Source organism: Podarcis melisellensis (genome assembly GCF_964234715.1).
Source record: "Podarcis melisellensis genome assembly, chromosome: 8".
NCBI lineage: Eukaryota > Metazoa > Chordata > Lepidosauria > Squamata > Lacertidae > Podarcis > Podarcis melisellensis.
This window is the reverse complement of record NC_138540.1, coordinates 4,164,543-4,182,130: the sequence shown is the minus strand read 5'-3', so window position 1 is coordinate 4,182,130 and position 17,588 is coordinate 4,164,543. Positions and strand designations below refer to the sequence as shown.

Sequence of the window (17,588 nt, the reverse complement as noted above, 5' to 3'; positions counted from 1 at the left end):
CCTTTGCTTGTAAATGACTTTTTAAAAACCCATTTCAAATAAGATACAAGCAAACAGTGGATAGCTAAGCCCTTTCCTCAAGCATCTTGGTAGGTCTGCACAGATAAAATATGAACGGCACTCTCACTCCCAGTCCATCTAGCCCAGAATCCAGTTCTCACCTTGGCCAACCAGATGCCCAAATGGGAGGCCCACAAGCAGGAGATGAGCACAAGAGCAACTCTCCCTTCCTCTGGTTTCCAGCAACTGGGATTCAGGGGTATTGCTGCCTCTGAGCATGAAGGCAGAGAAGAGCTGTCCTGGCTAGTAGCCACTGGTAGCCTTCTCCTCCATCAATTTGTCTCATCTTCTCTTAAAGCCTAGGATGGTGGGAGTGAGTTAGCTTAGCTATGCATAATATGAAGACGTACTTTCTTTTATCCGTCCCAAATCTGGATGTGTTACTGTTAACGAAGCAAGCCAGCTGCCCAACCTTTTGCTTTGCCAGCACTGAGATAGTTCCTCCTCTCAGGCTCACATTCGAAAGACATGATGCAGGAGGGAAAGGGGAGGGTTGGGAAGAGGGGAAGCAACCTCAGAGTGACAGCTTTGCCTTTGCAGATTCTGGCCATGGGTAAGAGCAGCAGCCCACGGCTGATCTCAGTGGCAGCTCTGGCTGCCGTGCCCTTGATAAAAAGCAGCCTCATTGTGGCTTCTACCTGAGGATCTGTGGGACTTGTGGTTCTGTGGTTAGAAAGTGAGATGCTTTTACTAAAAGAGACTGACCACAATTCCCAGAATCCCTTCAGAGAAACCTTTGAAGGTGCCTCAGGTGGTAGAATCCTGCGAGTGTGGCACCACACACCACTGCCAGAGAAGCAGAAAGAAGCAGCGGCAACTGAACTCTTGTGAGATTTCGCTGCAGCTGCTGCTACAGCTTCACCTCACTTTTCCCATGGCAATGAACCGCCCATCGCTGCTGCCACTAGAGAAGCAATAAGAAGTGGCTTCTGTGTTCTGACAAGATCTCACTGGAAGACGAAGCTGTGTGACTCCAGTAAGCAGGACTGCAGCGGCCATGAGAGGTCAGCACCTTCCCATTTCGCCTCAGGCAGTGAAACAGAATGTGTCCTGGTCATTTTACAGTTTCTTGAAATAGAAACAATGTTTGTCAGGCCAGTTTCCAAAGGGTAGAGAAGAAGCAGAGCACGTGGGGCGGGATGTGGGCAAAGCAAAGAATTCCTGCTGCTTGGCTGCTCAGGAAGACAGAGCTCTAGGCTCCAGGAACACAAGCGATCCTATCACCCTCATATCTGAGGGCAGCATTTCAATATATAGGTATCTGCCTATATACATAAAAGTGTAATGCTGTCACCACACACAGCCCCCATTGGAGGATTTGCAGTGTCACATCACAATCTTGGAAATGGTGTTGGGAAAATGAAAGGGGCACTTAGTAGTTGCATGGGGTGGGAAGGGGAAGTTCTAGAGGGTTAATGTAGGAAGAATGGTGGGGGATCGGTGAGTAGAGTGAGCAAGGACACAGCAGTGTGTGTGTGTACATATATATGACAGATCAGTATTGCTGCAGGGGTTCATGATGAAGAATACTGACAACTAGGGACAAAACTAGGGATCACATCTCACTGGCAGAGCACATATGTTGCATGCAGGAGGTCCCAGGAAAAGTCTCTGGCATTTCCAGCCCATCCAGCTAGTGATGGAGAAGGCGCTTCTCTGTCCAAGTCCCTGGAGAACCATAGAGAATACTCAACAAGAATCCAGATGAACAAATAGTCTGACTTGATCCAAGGCAACTTCCATCACTGGCTCCTGCTACTGCATTTTAGCATTTATCACACCAAAGCATTTTCACAGGCATTTGTCTCCATAATTATTTTACAACAGCCTTGAAGGGTAGGCCAATATTATGATCTCCCTTGTTGCAGATGGGAGAAAGGCTGAGACAAGAGGCACTTACATAAACGTGAATCCAGATGCCAGTAACCTTGGCGTGAAAACACACCCAACATTTCCTTGCCCATACAGGGCTCAGAGAGAGCCGGTTTTTCCAGCTTTGCACACAGCTGACTGCCTATCCTTTGTGTCAGTCATGAGGTCTCTCCCTTTTCTGGGAGGATGGCTGTGGACAGTGTCACTTGGCTGGACTTTGCATCAGTCAGAAAGTTACTTCCCCCTTCCCACAGAGTGGTAGACAAAATGTGTTTTTTCGAAAGTGCATGTCTGTGTGTGCAAAGGGATAAGTCAGTAAAAAAACGAAAGCCCACTTGAATCATCAGGGCAAGAATGACCTGAAACTAAGCACACATGACTTATCAGTACAGGAGTCACCCCCTACACAACCCAACTGCAGTACCCACTAAGAACATAAGAGCTTGCTGGATCAGGCCAAAGGCCCATCTAGTCCAGTATGCTGTTCTCACAGTGGCCAACCAGATGCCTGTGGAAGACCCCAGAAACAGGCTGCAAGATGAACTCTCTCCTTCTGTGGTTTCCAGAGACTGGTATTCAAAAGCATTGCTGTCTCTAGCCGTGGACAATGTAGCCTTCATGGCTAGTAGCCATCAACAGCCTTGTCCTCCATGAATCTGTCTACACCTCTTTTAAAGCCATCCAGATCAGTGGCCATCACTGCCTCCTGTGCAAGGAGTTTCACAGCTTAATATGCACTGTGTGAAGAAAGACCTTGTTTTATCTGCCCTGAATCTTCCAACATTCAGCTTCTGAGGATGTCCAAAGGTTTAGTGGGATTCGCCTTCCTTGTAATTTGAATCCAGTGGTTTTGGTCCAACTTTCTGTAGCAGTAAAAGCAACCCTGCTCCATCTTCCACGTGACAGCCCTTTTGCACCCAGGTGAGAGGGTGCAAATGTGGGTGAGCAGAAGAGCCGTGCTTGCATTTGAGAGCAAGTGGGTGGGTAGAGGCCCCTTTCCAGGGGCTCAGCTGTGTGAAAAGGACTCACGGTTGCCCACAATAGCTTCATATTTGAGAGAAGAGGACTGGAGTGACTTTAAAAACCATTCAGTCTTGCTCCTTCACACCCTATGCCCTATAATGCAATTCACCTGGGATTTGTGCACCAGACAAAGAATTTGTTGTGCAGGAGGCCTCCCTGAAAGAGCACATGGGAAGAACTGCAAGGCCAGGTCAGAAACCTCCCTGTCCCTTGTAACCTGAGCGTGCTGGTCTGGAATAGAAGCTGCCACATGCCTGCCAAGCTGCCCCATCAAAATGGTGTGAAAACATTTGTCCTCCGAGACTGACCACTGGTCAGACCCCGGTGCTCCAGCTTGGGTTGGACCTCAAAGTGCAGGGTCCTGTGGCCCCCAATGACCAAGAAAGCAGCAGAGATTGGAGGAGGCACCAGCAGACAGGCCCAGCACCAGCACCAGAATCATAGAATCATAGAGTTGGAAGAGACCACAAGGGCCATCGAGTCCAACTCCCTGCCAAGCAGGAAACACCATCAGAGCACTCCTGACATATGGTTGTCAAGCCTCTGCCTGACAATGTTCTACACATACCATGGTCCATCAGGTCAGATGCTGGTTGCTGCAGCATCGCTTCTTCCTTCCTTCTTTTTTTAAAAACCATATGGCCAAGGAGGCATGAACATGGTTGCAAATGCTCATTTTATTAAAGCTTTTCTAGTACTTATTCCCAAATGTTTGGCAGCAGGAAACAAGACAGCAGCAGAAAACTCCATTTTATTCCCATAGTCATGTTGGTGCTGTGAGTTTTTATAAGTATGAAACTGCACGTGCTCAGAGTATTCCTTTTTGCAGTCCATATTGGTCAGCTGTTTTCTTGCTTTTTGCTCCAGCTTATCAGGAAGGCAGATGCAGTTGCAAAGCATATAATGGCTGAATGGGAGAGAAGTGTGATTTGTGTGCTTTGCAACTGAAGTACTGCACAAAGCTCCGCACCACCCTCCATGCAGAGTCCACAAGAGCCAAGCAAGAGGCAGCAGCAAGAGGCAGATTTAGGGGAGCACAACAAAGAGCCTCAGGGGTGCTACAACTATGGTGTAGAATGGAAGGTGAGAGGTGGGGGTGCAGCAGCCACATAAGACCAGAAGGGCCCCTCCTGGATCCTTAGACCCCGTTTCTGGCCATGTCAGGGGAGCAGGAGGCTCTGGCCAGCCGTTCCCCTCCATGTGCCAGCTGCCGCACTGCCACTGCAAGGAAGAAGGTTCAGGGGTCTTGGTGCTGCTACTACAAACCCTCTTCACTCCTCCAGTGGCCTCCACTTGCCTTTTTCCATCTAAGCTCCTGCCTTGCAGAACCATATGCTCCAGGTTGACCCAGCCAAGCATAACTTTAGCCCAGGCACGGCTGCAAAGCACCTCCTCAGGAAGGAACAATTTGAAAGGGAGGAGGGGATACTTAAGGTCCCACTGTCCCACTGAAAGTCTTTCCCCTACACAGAGAGGAAGAGAGACAGAGAGTCTTCCATGTTTACATGGAAGATGGAGCCAGCTTGTTTTCTGCTGCTCCACGGAGAGGACCTGAACCAATGGATTCATCAAATGACAAGAAAGGACATTCTGGCAAAGTATTGGAAGACGCAAGATTTACCCACTCTGGAAGAATGGCAGATGAAGGTGATGGACTATATGGGATTGGCAGAAATGACTGGCAGAATCCAAGACCAGGGAGAAGAGTCGGCGGAAGAAGATTGGAAGAAATTTAAAGACTATTTACAGAAATATTGCAAAATTAATGATTGTTAGAATGATGTCGGATAGAAACTAAGTGGTTTTCAGCTGTAATGCTTTAAGAGAATATGGAAAAAAAGGTTTAGAAATAGGTAAAAATTTTATTGATAAGGATTTTCTGAACTAACAATTTGAATTGGAATGCAAAAAAGGGAGGTATGAGGAGGTCTGGGAAATAAGTTAATGGAAAATAAGTAATGGAAACTCTGTGTGTTTTTAATTATTTTCATTTTTGTATTTTTTGTATTTTTTATTTTTTATTTTTATTGTATTACTATTGAAAACTTTAATAAATATTCTTAAAAAAAGAAAAGAAAGGACATTCTGACTAAACCTGAGGAAGAACTTTCTGATGGCAAGAGCCCTTTGACAGTGGAACAGATGCTTTCAGAAAGTGGTGGGCTATCCTTCAATGGAGGTCTTTAAACAACATTTGGACGACCATCTGTCTGGGATTCTTCAGCTGTGATTTCTGCCTTGCAGGAGGTTGAACTAGATGATCCTTGGGGTCCCCTTCCAACTCCATGTTTCTACCCCACCACTAATAGGGGTCCCAGAAAAGCAACCTGGGGAGGGATTTCAAAGAGAAGAGAGAGTGGGGTGGGTGGGTTTTGCACGCATACATGCCACACAACCACCATTCTGCTGCTGAAGATTCTGCTGTGCTAAGGACACATTGCAGTGGGAAAGAAGTCATTGGGTTCATGTTACCCATGGCTGCATCATAACGTGTCAAAAGATGGAGTAAGTACACTAATGTACTCATTGCAATGGATCCTTTGCAAGTTGGAATACTGCATCACAACATCCGGAGAAATGTAGATTTTGAGTGACTGCCTCTCCTCCCCTCTATATTGCTTATTTTCCACTTTCCTCCTCCTCAAGTGCTACTCAAGTGTGCTTGTCACAACCAGAGCTGTCAAAAGCTGGCTTCTTCATCCAGAGGGCAGTTTGCATTGCAAGCAGGATATATAAAGCACAGAGCAAAGGATATGAATGTCATTCATAATAACATATATTCATCTGTCAACATTACTTACATGGATTGCTTCTTGCCAGTTACTTTAAATAAATAAAAAAGTCTTCCAAACTGATATCATAGAGCTGTGTTTCTGCCAAGAAGAATCCAGGAGATTAAGGTGACAGTCCAGCAATTCATAGCAGTGATTTACAAGGGATCCTGGATGGAAAATGTACTTGGCTCATATTTACTATACAAACCTCTCTGATTTGGAATGTTGTTGTTGCCGATGATGAGTTTTGCCTGAAGTGTTGTGAGGCTGAGCAACCCTCTTACTTGTTTGTTTATGCATTTCTAGCCCATCTTTTTCTCCAGGAAGCTCAAGGTAGCATACATGGTACTCCCCCTCCTCAATTTAATCCCCACAACAACCCTGTGAGCTAGGTTAGACTGAGAGGCATTGACTAGCCCAAGGTGTCCCAGTGAGCTTCATGGCTGAGTGGCAGAATTCAAACCCTGGACTCCCAAGTCTATTGCTGTACTGGCTAGGACTGATTAGAGTTGTTAGCCCAAAACATCTGGAGAGCACCAAGCTAGGGAAGGCTAGGGAATCTAAACTCAATGGGTCCAAGACCAAAATTATCATCTTCCTCCTCAAGAGTCATGTTACATCTCTCATTCCAGCATGGCAAAAACATCTCCCTTCCTCTCTGCCCCCTCGGCATACAATTCTGTGCCCTGTTGTTGCCTTGTTTTTGTTTGATTTCATTTAATATTTGCAACCCACATATTCCCCACACAGCATAGTGCAATAGTGTCAGAACAGCAGCCCACAAAGCCATATGTCAAATGATTGATTGATCTTTATTACGGCCATTGGCCCGTCACACCACCATAATGTACTTGAACCTCCAAATTTAAACCCGCCAAAACTTACAAAAAAAAGACAAGAACCAAAGCAAAACAAAAACAAATGTCAAATGATCAATAGAAAACAGCAAATAAAGATAATGCAATGTCCATTTCCAGAGCCTTATGTCAGCCCCCATCGTCTCTGTCCAGAACTCTGCTGCAACTCTCTCATCCCTCTGATCATGCAATGCCTCTCCTGAGCTACATAGACGTACAGGCTTCCTGTCAGTAGCCAGATGCAGCCCCTCCTGTCTCTCCAGAAACATTCATGACTGCCTTCTCCTTATCCCTCTGCTCTTACATCCCAATGCACACTTTCTGAAGTACCATTTGAACACTGAGAGCTCCACAGAATGACCACTTATGCCTTATCGAAACCGAGGAGATGCATTGCTCCAAAAGGGAAGTGGGCAAAAGAGACAAACTTTGCATGTGCTAGCAGTTTATAGGCACAGGTGCAAATTTAGAAATAATTGCTATAATTTTTAAATGAAATGCATCTCATCATAATGACCAGGTGACCTCAGCTGTTCACTGCTGATGGGCAACTTCAAGGCCCACTGATCTTCGCCTTTATGGTTCTTCCTCTTCAAAACAAACTTGGACTGGAAAAGCACTTTAAATAGAGGACTGTCCTCTGTAGAGCATAATGGATGCAACCTGAACAGTGGCTAGTGCAATATGTGGTGCTTTCTAAATGATTTGTTGCAGCATGTTGAAACCGACACTATGCAAGAAGGGAAGCTAAATTGTGTCAGTTCTTTGAAAATGAAAATATGTTGAGAAAGGACCCAAGACAGTCAGGTGGCAAATCTGGGTTGCACACATAACAGAGCACACCAGGTCTTGTGTCACCTAGATGCCTGGTGGGGCTCCTGCTGGGGGGAGTCAGATAAGAGTCCCCTGGTTCTGCTGCAATGAGGAGGTAGGCACACTGAGTGTGGGGCTAGGGAGGGTGTTTTGCCCAAGGCTCTGTCAAAACCTGGACCCCAGACTGCCACACATGTGCATTCCACATACCCCACTTAGGAGAATAGGTCAGGGAATGGCCTTGATGCACCTGCTTTGCTTGCAGAAGTTTCCAGGTTCAATACCCTCAAAGCTTGCAGGTAGGACTGGGAAAAGCTCCTGCAAGAAGTGCTGGAGAGCGACTGCCAGTCAGAACAGACAACACTGAGCTAGTTGGATTCAAGGTCTGATTCAATATAAGGCAGCTTCCTATGCTGTCAACGTAGCATATCTATCTCCTCCTCCTCTCTTGCCATATTAATGGTGCACTGCAGGAAATGGTGACATATTGAGTCAGATCATGAACCCACCAAGCTCAGTATTGTTTGCTCTGACTGGCAGTGGCTCCTAGCTGTACCTCTCCCAGCAATACCTGGAGATGTTAGCAGGGGCTGAACCTGAGACTTCTGCATGCAAGGCAGGTGCTCTGCAATCTGCGCTATGTTTTCCCCCAGCAGGTGGGAAAAGCACGTCCCACTTTTGTGGGGTCTAGCTGAATCACTAGATCTCAGTTATTTATAGTTCTCTTCGACACAGTAAATGCGTTTTCATTTTGGGGTAGTTGTTTCAATTATGTACACGTCTGTTATCGTCACACAACATCACCATCAGGAAGCGAGTTCCGTGCTAATGACAAACCGTGTTCAAAGCTGTTCAGAAAAAGCTGGCATGTCAGGATGGAGGCTTCTTGGTGGGGCTGCAGGAGGTGAGCGGTGGGCCCTCCCTCAATGGAGGTCTTTAGGCAGCCCTCTGCTTGGGATGCTGTTAGATCTGGATCCCCTGCACTGAGCAACAGGTTTGATGAAATGGCCTACAAGGCCACCTTCCCATTCTTTAACCCTAGATTTGTAGCTTGGGAGTATTTCTAAATGCAGCCTTGAATAAATGTCCACCTGGTTCATACCCCCCTGAATCAATGACAGATGTTGCACCAGCAGCTCCCCTTCCTAGAGAAACATTAAACAAGCAGGATTGAGCATTTTCTTTTTTCTTTTTTTATAAAAATTTTTATTAAGATTTTTTACAGATACATATTTAACAAACAAAATAGGTTTCATAACATCTTTTCATTCTATTGCGGACTCCCTCACGTCTCCCGCTTCCACTCTCATCATTAAAAACGAATTTTTCCAAGCAAATTATCATCTTGTTTATACTCTTAAGTGCAATGTTTAGGTTAAACTCAAATAAAAAATTATAATTTTAATGGTAGACAGTTATTTCTGCTCTGGCTTCCTTGTTAGGATTCAACCAAATTACAATACTTTTGTAAATAAATCTTAAATTTCTTCCAGTCTTCTTCAACCCTCTCCTCTCCCAGGTCGCGGATTCTGCCAGTCATCTCGGCCAGTTGCATATAGTCCATCAGCTGCATCTGCCATTCTTCCAGTGTTGGTAGATCTTGGGTTTTCCAGCTCTTAGCAATAAGTATCCTTGCCGCCGTTGTAGCGTACATAAAAAATGTTCTATCCTTCTTTAACACGTTCTGGCCGACCATGCCCAGAAGGAAGGCCTCTGGTTTCTTGGTGAAGGTATACTTAAATACCTTTTTTAACTCATTATATATCATTTCCCAAAAGGCCTTCACTTTAGGGCAGGTCCACCAGAGGTGAAAGAATGTTCCTTCATTTTCCTTACATTTCCAACATTTGTTATCAGACGAATGGTGTATTTTAGCCAATTTCACTGGGGTCATGTACCATCTATATATCATTTTCATTACATTTTCCTTCAGAGCATTACATGCTGTGAAGTTCAGCCCGGTAGTCCATAACCTTTCCCAGTCCTCAAACATAATGTTGTGCCCAATATCCTGGGCCCACTTTATCATAGCCGATTTAACCAATTCGTCTTGTGTGTTCCATTTCAGCAGCAAGTTATACATTTTTGAAAGTACCTTGGTCTTAGGTTCTAGCAGTTCTGTCTCCAGTTTCGATTTCTCCACCTGGAATCCTAACTTTTTATCAATCTTAAACACTTCCTTAATCTGAGCATAGTGTAACCAGTCTCGCACTTTATCTTTCATTTTCTCTAAACTCTGCAGTTTCCAATTGTCTCCATCCCTTTCTAGTATTTCCCAATATTTTGGCCAATTGGCCTCCATATTGGGTCTTTTTCGGGCCTTGGCCTCCAAAGGTGACAGCCACCTCGGTGTTTTGTTTTCTAATAAGTCTTTGTATCTTGTCCAGACATTAAATATTGCTTTTCTGACAATATGGTTCTTAAAGACCTTGTTGATCTTAACCTTGTCATACCATAAATATGCATGCCATCCAAATGCATTGTTAAAACCTTCCAAATCCAGCACATCCGTGTCCTCCAGAAGTAGCCAGTCTTTTAGCCAGCAGAAAGCTGCGGCTTCATAGTACAACTTTAAGTCTGGCAGGGCAAAGCCCCCTCTTTCTTTTGCGTCCGTTAATATCTTAAACTTAATTCTGGGCTTTTTGCCCTGCCAGACAAATTTGGAGATATCTTTCTGCCACTTCCGGAAGCACTCCGTTTTATCTACAATCTGCAATGTCTGAAACAAAAATAACATTTTTGGCAATACATTCATCTTAATAGCAGCTATTCGACCTAACAATGAAAGTTTCAGTTTTGACCAGCTATCCAAGTCTCTCTTAATTTCAGACCAACATTTTTCATAATTATCTTTAAACAGACTCAAATTCTTTGCTGTTATGTTTACCCCTAGGTATTTAACTTTCTTAACCACAGTTAACTCTGTCTCTCTCTGAAACCGTTCCGACTCAATATCTGTCAAGTTTTTTCCCAACACCTTGGTTTTTTGCTTATTTAGTTTAAATCCCGCCACCCGACCAAAATCCTGGATTAGTTGTAGTACTCTTTTCGTACTAGATTCTGGCTCCTGTAATGTCAGAACTAAGTCATCTGCAAACGCTTTAAGTTTGTATTGTTTCGCTCCGACCTGTATCCCTTCCACCAACCTGTCCCCTCTAATCGTGTTCAAGAGCACCTCCAGGACCGAGATAAATAGTAACGGGGAAATCGGACAGCCTTGTCGTGTTCCTTTTTCAATTTTAAACTCTTCTGTAACCACATTGTTAACTATCAGTTTAGCCTTTTGTTCTGAATATATTGCATCAATCCCATTCTCAAACCCCCGGCCCACTCCCATTTCTTTTAGATTCCCTTTCATAAACTTCCAGGATATGTTATCAAAGGCCTTCTCCGCGTCTATAAAAATTAAAACAGCTTTAGTATTTATGTCTGTTTGTAAAAGCTCCAATATATCTATAATGTTCCTTGTATTGGCAGACATGTGTCTACCTGGGAGAAAGCCTGCCTGGTCTTTATGGATTACTTTGTTTAAAACCCTCTTGAATCTACTTGCCAAAACGTCTGCGAATATTTTGTAATCCACATTTAAAAGGGAGATGGGACGGTAGTTCTTAAGCTGTGTCTTTTCAGTTTCCGATTTTGGTATCAATGTGATGAAAGCTTCTTTCCACGATTCTGGCGCCTTCTTCCCCTCTAAAATTTCATTGCTGACCTCCATCAGTGGTTGTATCAAATAGTCTTTCAATGTCTTATAATACTTGGAGGTCAGCCCATCTGGTCCTGGTGATTTGCCCTGTTTCATATTTTGGATGGCCTGCTCAATCTCTTGTCGTGTTATTTTGCCATTCAGAATTGATCTATTTTCTTCTGACAACTTTGCCAGTCCATTTGTCTTTAGAAATTGTTTAATCGCTGCTTCATCTTGTGGCCCTTGAGTGTATAATTTTTTGAAATATCTCTGGAAACACTTTCTAATCTCTCCGGGGTTCTGGATACATCTTCCTTCAATCTCTAAGTTTGTCACTGTGTTTAACTTTTGTCTCCTCTTCAACTGCCAAGCTAGCAGTTTTCCACATTTATTAGCCGACTCAAAAGTTTTTTGTTTCATTAGTTTGATTTTCCATTCTATTTCCTGATTTATCAGTTTACAATACTGTGCTTGGTAAAGTTTGATTTCTCTCAGAATCGGCTGGGACTTCGGATTAAGTCTTAACTTCTTCTCCAACTCCTTGATTTTTTCCAAAATTTTATCTTTCCTTTCGTTTTGTTTCCTTTTCTTTACTGTGTTCTGTTGTATCAGGAACCCCCTCATCACGGCCTTACTTGCGTCCCAGATAGTTCTTTTTTCCACTGTGGTGTTCATATTGATCTCAAAATAATCCTTTAGGGCTTTTTGGGCCTTCTTAGTGATCTCCTGATCTCTAAACAGGCCATCATTCATCTTCCATCTGAAGGAACCGGTTGGAATCAATGTCATGTCCATTCTCAGTGCGTTATGGTCGGAGCATGTCTTTGGGCAGATTTCCACCTTTCTGATCTTAGGTGCCAGACCTCTAGTTATCCATATCTGGTCGATTCTTGTCCAAGTCAGTTGGGCTTCAGAGAAAAATGTTCCTTCCCTTCCCAAGGGGTTTCTCACTCTCCAAATGTCAATCCAGTCCATATTGTCTGTCATTTCAAAGAAGGTCTTTGGTAGTCTCCCATCTTTAGAAATTTTTTGGCTCTGTGACTTATCCATATTGGTTGATACAACTCCATTCATATCTCCCATCATAATGATGTTGTTGTAGTCCAGATAGTCCAGCATGGTCTCATGCAACTTCTTATAGAATTCCGATTTTCCTTCATTTGGAGCATAAATTCCTAATATCAGTATTTTTTCCCCTTGATGTTGTATTTCTATCGCCAAAATTCTTCCATGCTCATCTTTAAACAGAAATTTAGGTGAAAGGCTCTCTTTTGCATAAATTACCACACCTCTCTTTTTAACTGTATCCGAAGATATAAATTCCTGACCAAGTCTTTTATTTATTAACACTTTTCTGTGGAGCCTGGTCACATGTGTTTCCTGTAAGCAAATAATGTCCAAATGTTCCTTTTTTAAAATGTGAAAGATTTTTCTCCTTTTTCCTGGAATGTTACAGCCATTTATGTTCCAGCTCAAAAGTTGCAGAGACATCCTGAATATATCTGGTTATTCTTGCTGTGGGGGTACCTTATTGTCAGATTTTTGGGGGTCCGAGGGTGCAGGAACCCCCGGAGGTTCAGGCCCTGGGGGTAATCCAAGTCCCTTATGAAGATCTTCTCCGTGTGCCACCAAAAACTTGTCTCTATCCTCCGGCGTTCTAATTTTAATCTTCCTCCCTCTGAAAGTAAACGACAACCCTTGGGGAAACTCCCACCTGAAGATGATTGAGTTGCTCCTTAGCAGTTTTACTAATTCCGAGTAGTCTGCTCGAAGATCCAACAGCTGTTTAGGAATATCCTTATAAATTTCAATTCTTTTGTCCAAAATATCCAGTGACTTTCCGTAGTGCAGGCCTAGAATCTTGTCCCTTTCCTCCTTTGATCTCAATATTATCAAACAGTCTCTGGGCTTCTCCTTCTTTATAAGTCTTCCAAGCCTAAAAGCAGATAGTATTTTAAAGTCTTTTTCTTCTAAGTTCCAAAACTTGGAAAATTCCTTGGTAAGGAACTCAGTTAAGTTACCTTCTTCCACTTCTGGAATTGAGCGTATCCTTAAATTGGCCTCCCTGTTCCGAAGTTCTGTCATGGAAAAATAGATCTGGTGTTCTCCTACTTGTTTGCTGAGTGGTCTTACTTCTTTTTCAAGCTGTCCCAATCTTTGGCTAGTGTCTTCCGCCAGTTTCCGATTTTCACCTACAGCCTCCTTCAATTCTCCAATAGATTGAACATTCTGTGCAACTTGTCCAGTTAGTCTATTTAAACTTTCTGTGTTTAAGTCAATTTTAGCTGATTGCTGGTCAGCCTTTCTGTCCAGAGCCTCCAATTTTTCAAAAATTTTCTCCAAAATAGTGCCACTTGCTCCTGAGGCCATATCTTCCAGTTGTAATTCCTCAGTTTCTCCCTCCCCTGATTGTAGCAGGGAGGCCGCTTCTGCCTCAGGAGGCAAAGTAGTAGGCAAGGCAGGCACAGATGATCTACGCTGTGAGACTGTCGGTAAAGTTAACGTTGTTTGTCTGGTTCTTCCCCTTTTTCTTGTTCCACTCATTCCAAAGTTATCTAAAAGCCAAGGTCAAACTGAATTGTTCCCATGAGAAAGTAAGAGCCCAGATGGTAACACTCAAACAGGAGGCCGGGAAAGAGAAAGTAAAACAAAGTCACTGCTGTAAATCCAAAAATCCTCTAGGTGGAGCTTAGAATGTCTTTGGGGAGGAAGTCCAATCCAATTGAAGTTAGTAAGTCTGAATTGATCTCCAAAGATCTTCACAAAGATAAGTTTTAGCAGAGTTAAAACTTAAAGCCAAACATTGTTTCCAAAAGTGCTTAGACCACAAGTGTTTCAAAGTAACAAATTCAAACTCAGTATGTTCCAAAGTTCAGATTCAAAGTATCCAAAGCTTGCAGGCTGACTGCTCAGTTACTCAGGCAGCTCCAGTACCTGGGTTTCTTACTCTTATTTGTAATCCAATAGATCAACAGAAGACAGGTACCCTTGTCTCAATGAAGGTCCAAAAAACAGCCACTTAAAGTCTTTAAATCAGCCAGAAACAACAGTTTAAATAGATGCCAGATCAGTCAATGCAAAAAATTACTCTTTGTCTCCACTCCTCCTGCTCTTTACTTTCAAGTTCAGTGTCAGCGGAAGACGGACTTCCTGTTTTTCGTCACTCCGCTTTCAGCCAAATTCACAATTTTTAGAGGCTTTAGAAGTATAGTGTCCAAATTACTCACGGGTTGTTGCTTTCCAAAGTTAGCAGTTTCAAGAAGAAAGGTCAGCGCTCACCGGCAACAGCGACGCGGCTTCGCTCCGTTGATCGCGCAACGACCCACAGCGCCGCTACCCCCTCCGCGGTCCGGAGCCCCTTACGGGGTCCCTTCGTCGTTTTAGGGGCTGCTTTTGGCGCCCGCCGGGTCTCAGGACCACAGGCTTCTGCTGCCTGTGGTTTTTCTGGATGGGTCCCCGCTTCGCCGTAGCGGGCGACCCGTTTCAACGGAGCTACCCTCTCCCGTTCAGGAGCTGGCAGCCATTGCCGTTCGCGCCGCCTCCGGAAGTGCCAGGATTGAGCATTTTCACCAATGCTAAAATACCTGTACAGGTTTGTTTCCAAGCCTAGCTCAAAGTGCTAGACTCACCCTGGTATGGTCTGATCCCTTAGGAATCTGCCTGATTGTCATGTGCCTATGGAGGCTCTGTTCTGAATGCTCCACTCGTGGAGGTAATGAGCATGGAGGCTGTAGACAGGGCCTTTTCACTGGTGGCACCCCAGCTGGGGATCTCCCTCCTCAGAACAAGTCACCAGCCACAAGCCCCATTAACATTACCTGCTCAAAATTTCAAAACCACACTCTCTCTCCCGGCTCTCTCACACATTATCCTTCCTTGAACCTACAGAGGCATTTCTGTCAATCTCTGCACAACTCAGCCATTCCAAAAGACTAGCTATGGCAAAGAGGTCTCTAAGCAGAAAAAGCTTGTGCTTGACTGGGCTGTCACTACATCAGCCCTAGTAGGAAAGCCCTTCGTCCATCTGAGAACTGTGGTATGCTAAGGATGCTTGGAGTTGTAACTCTGTTATAGGAAAACTACAGTTCCCAGGATTCTTTGGCAGAAGTCATGTGCTTTAAGTGTACATTGGATGTACTTTGAAATTGAAACACACACACACACACACACACACACACGGCTGGACCAAGGCACTTGGTCCACTTTGAGGGTTTCTACAAACCAGCAGTATATAAATTTTATGAAATAAATCAATGAAGGCAAAGTAAAAGGTGATGCTCCCATCAGACAGAATCCAACCAGCTTGGCAGGTGAATCCTATTGCAATTGCAGCAATGGAGCAACATTCACCCCCATTCCTGAGGGCAGCGGGGCAGGTTACAGGACTCATGGGGGGGAATTGGGGGCGGGGGGCCTTGCTCAGGCAAATGCCAGGGCTGAGCCTGAACCTGAACACATCCAGATAGGAGGGACAATGTTGAACTGTAGGCATTTACTCTCTGGCTGAACCCAAGCAGTCTGCACTGAGCAGAGAGAAAGCTCCATTTGCCCATCAGGTCGGATGTGTTTGCTTGACTGACTCTTCTCATTTTTATTTAAATGCTCAATTACACAGTTAAAACAAATATTGTTGTATCTCAGTAAAGAAAAGATTCTGAAACTGTTTCATGTAGATTTAGTTAATTAACACAGAGACAATTAATGCATTCTTTGGCAAACCCTCTTCAATACTTGGCTAGAATCAAGAGTTGAAGCAGAATGACTTGTAACAGAACAATGCAATTAGCCCTGATCCCTCTTTCATGGGGGCAGCTCCAATTTAAAAGTCCACCGTTAACATGCATATTAGTCAATTAACCAATCAATCTTGCAATCAAAGCTAATTATTACGAATACATCTTTCTGCTTACCGTTTCTTTTGCAAGCATTTTTTTTCCCAAAAAAGGGGGAACATGTTATTCCTTTACCAGCAACCAGTAAATGTGTGCCATGGTCTTATTTAATAAAATCTTGTCTGTTGTTTGAGTGCTCTCTTTTCCCAGACAGAGCTACATGCTTATTTTAAACCTCAGCATATGTGGGGGAAATGCTATTCTGAACCTTGCATCACTTACTACCAGCAGCAAGATTTTCGGGAAAACACCTTTCTGTAGAATTAAACTAAGGGCAGCAAACTTCAACCAGAACCAAGCCAGTTCAGTTACACTGGAAGCAAAATCCAACCAGAAAACATAATGAGTTTGACACTGGGTTCTGTTAACAGAAGATGCTTCTCTAAGTCTTCTTCCTAGAGGCCTTATGCCCACTTAATATACGGTATTTACTCCAGGAATACAGTTCCAGATGTCCTGCAGGTGTCATTGGACTCCCATCAGTCATGACCTTACATCAGTCATGAACTCCCATCAGTCATGACCACCATGGTCAATGGACCTCCAGTTTCTGGAGGTCGACAGCTTCCCCATCCTTGCACATAGTCCAATCACACTGCTTTCTTTAAAAACCATTCTCTGCTTCCAGTCTCAATTATCTGCACAACTCTAGTTTATCAGTTTATGTTGCCCTGTAAAGTCAACAGAATCATGCAGAACAAGAAACTAGTTTCAACATACGGGGTGTCAACATACATCCCGGACAATGCAAGATATTTGCATTGTCCATCTAGATTTTATCTTTCCTGTTGCTGAACATCTCCTTTCCCTGATCACTATGTTTTCCATACAGTGTTTCCTTCCTATCAGGCTTTGGAGGAATCAGAGACAGAGAAGACACACAGAGAAAAACACACCAGCTGAAAATTCACCACGGAGCAAGGCAAGCTGTGTTCATCCTGAACTTTTCAGCATTATAAACACTGCAAGTGACTAGGAAACACTAGACTGGAATGCTAGTATTTAAACCTGTAGTGAAAAGGGTTGCACCAAGTTCATCTGAAGGATGAGCTACCTGTTTGCTCGAGGAAGCTGAAAATCACACACCTGCCTAAGGTGTATTCCTATTAAAGATACCTTCTTTTGAAGTGGGCTGTAAAAACTGAAGCCTGGCTTGCTTCTGCCTCTCACCAAAACAGATAAGGAGAGGTGCTTAGAGGTGAAAAGAGAGTGCTCTTACCTGGTTGAAGATTTCCTGGTCCATGGCATCAAGGTCCCTGCCAGCCATCCTCTCTCTCAGTTGTGTGGAAGCAACTTAGAATAATGTGGTGCCTGCTCTGGAGTTCCCTCTTTAAAGACTTGCTCAACACGGACTGAGTGGGTGGAGAGAGAGAGAAAGAGAGAGCGCTAGCATCTACGAGACTCACGGAGGGAGGTCACTGCCTGGGCTTGAGGCAGAGAAATACGGGATTGTAGCAGGAAGCAGTTTAATCCCAGAGCTGAGCGATGATGAGCAGCCAAATAAATAAATAATTCACCCCTCTGCTGTCAAAAGGCTTGTCTGTGGATGTAAAAAGCCAGAATCTTTGGGGCGCTGGGAGTTTTGCTTGCAGCCCTGCTCTGCTCCAGG

At 44.1% G+C, this 17,588-nt stretch overlaps 1 protein-coding gene across 1 annotated transcript in view; it reads right to left on the bottom strand.

The window, feature by feature from the left end:
• The window catches only part of LOC309375513 (hexokinase-2), a 57,366-nt gene extending 40,019 nt beyond the window's left edge, over positions 1-17,347 (bottom strand). The window contains exon 1 of the mRNA XM_081921285.1: positions 17,199-17,347. Coding sequence (XP_081777411.1) covers positions 17,199-17,246 — 48 coding nt within the window. The 5' untranslated portion in view covers positions 17,247-17,347. The remainder of the gene's footprint in view (positions 1-17,198) is intronic.
• Positions 17,348-17,588: the final 241 nt, after the last annotated feature.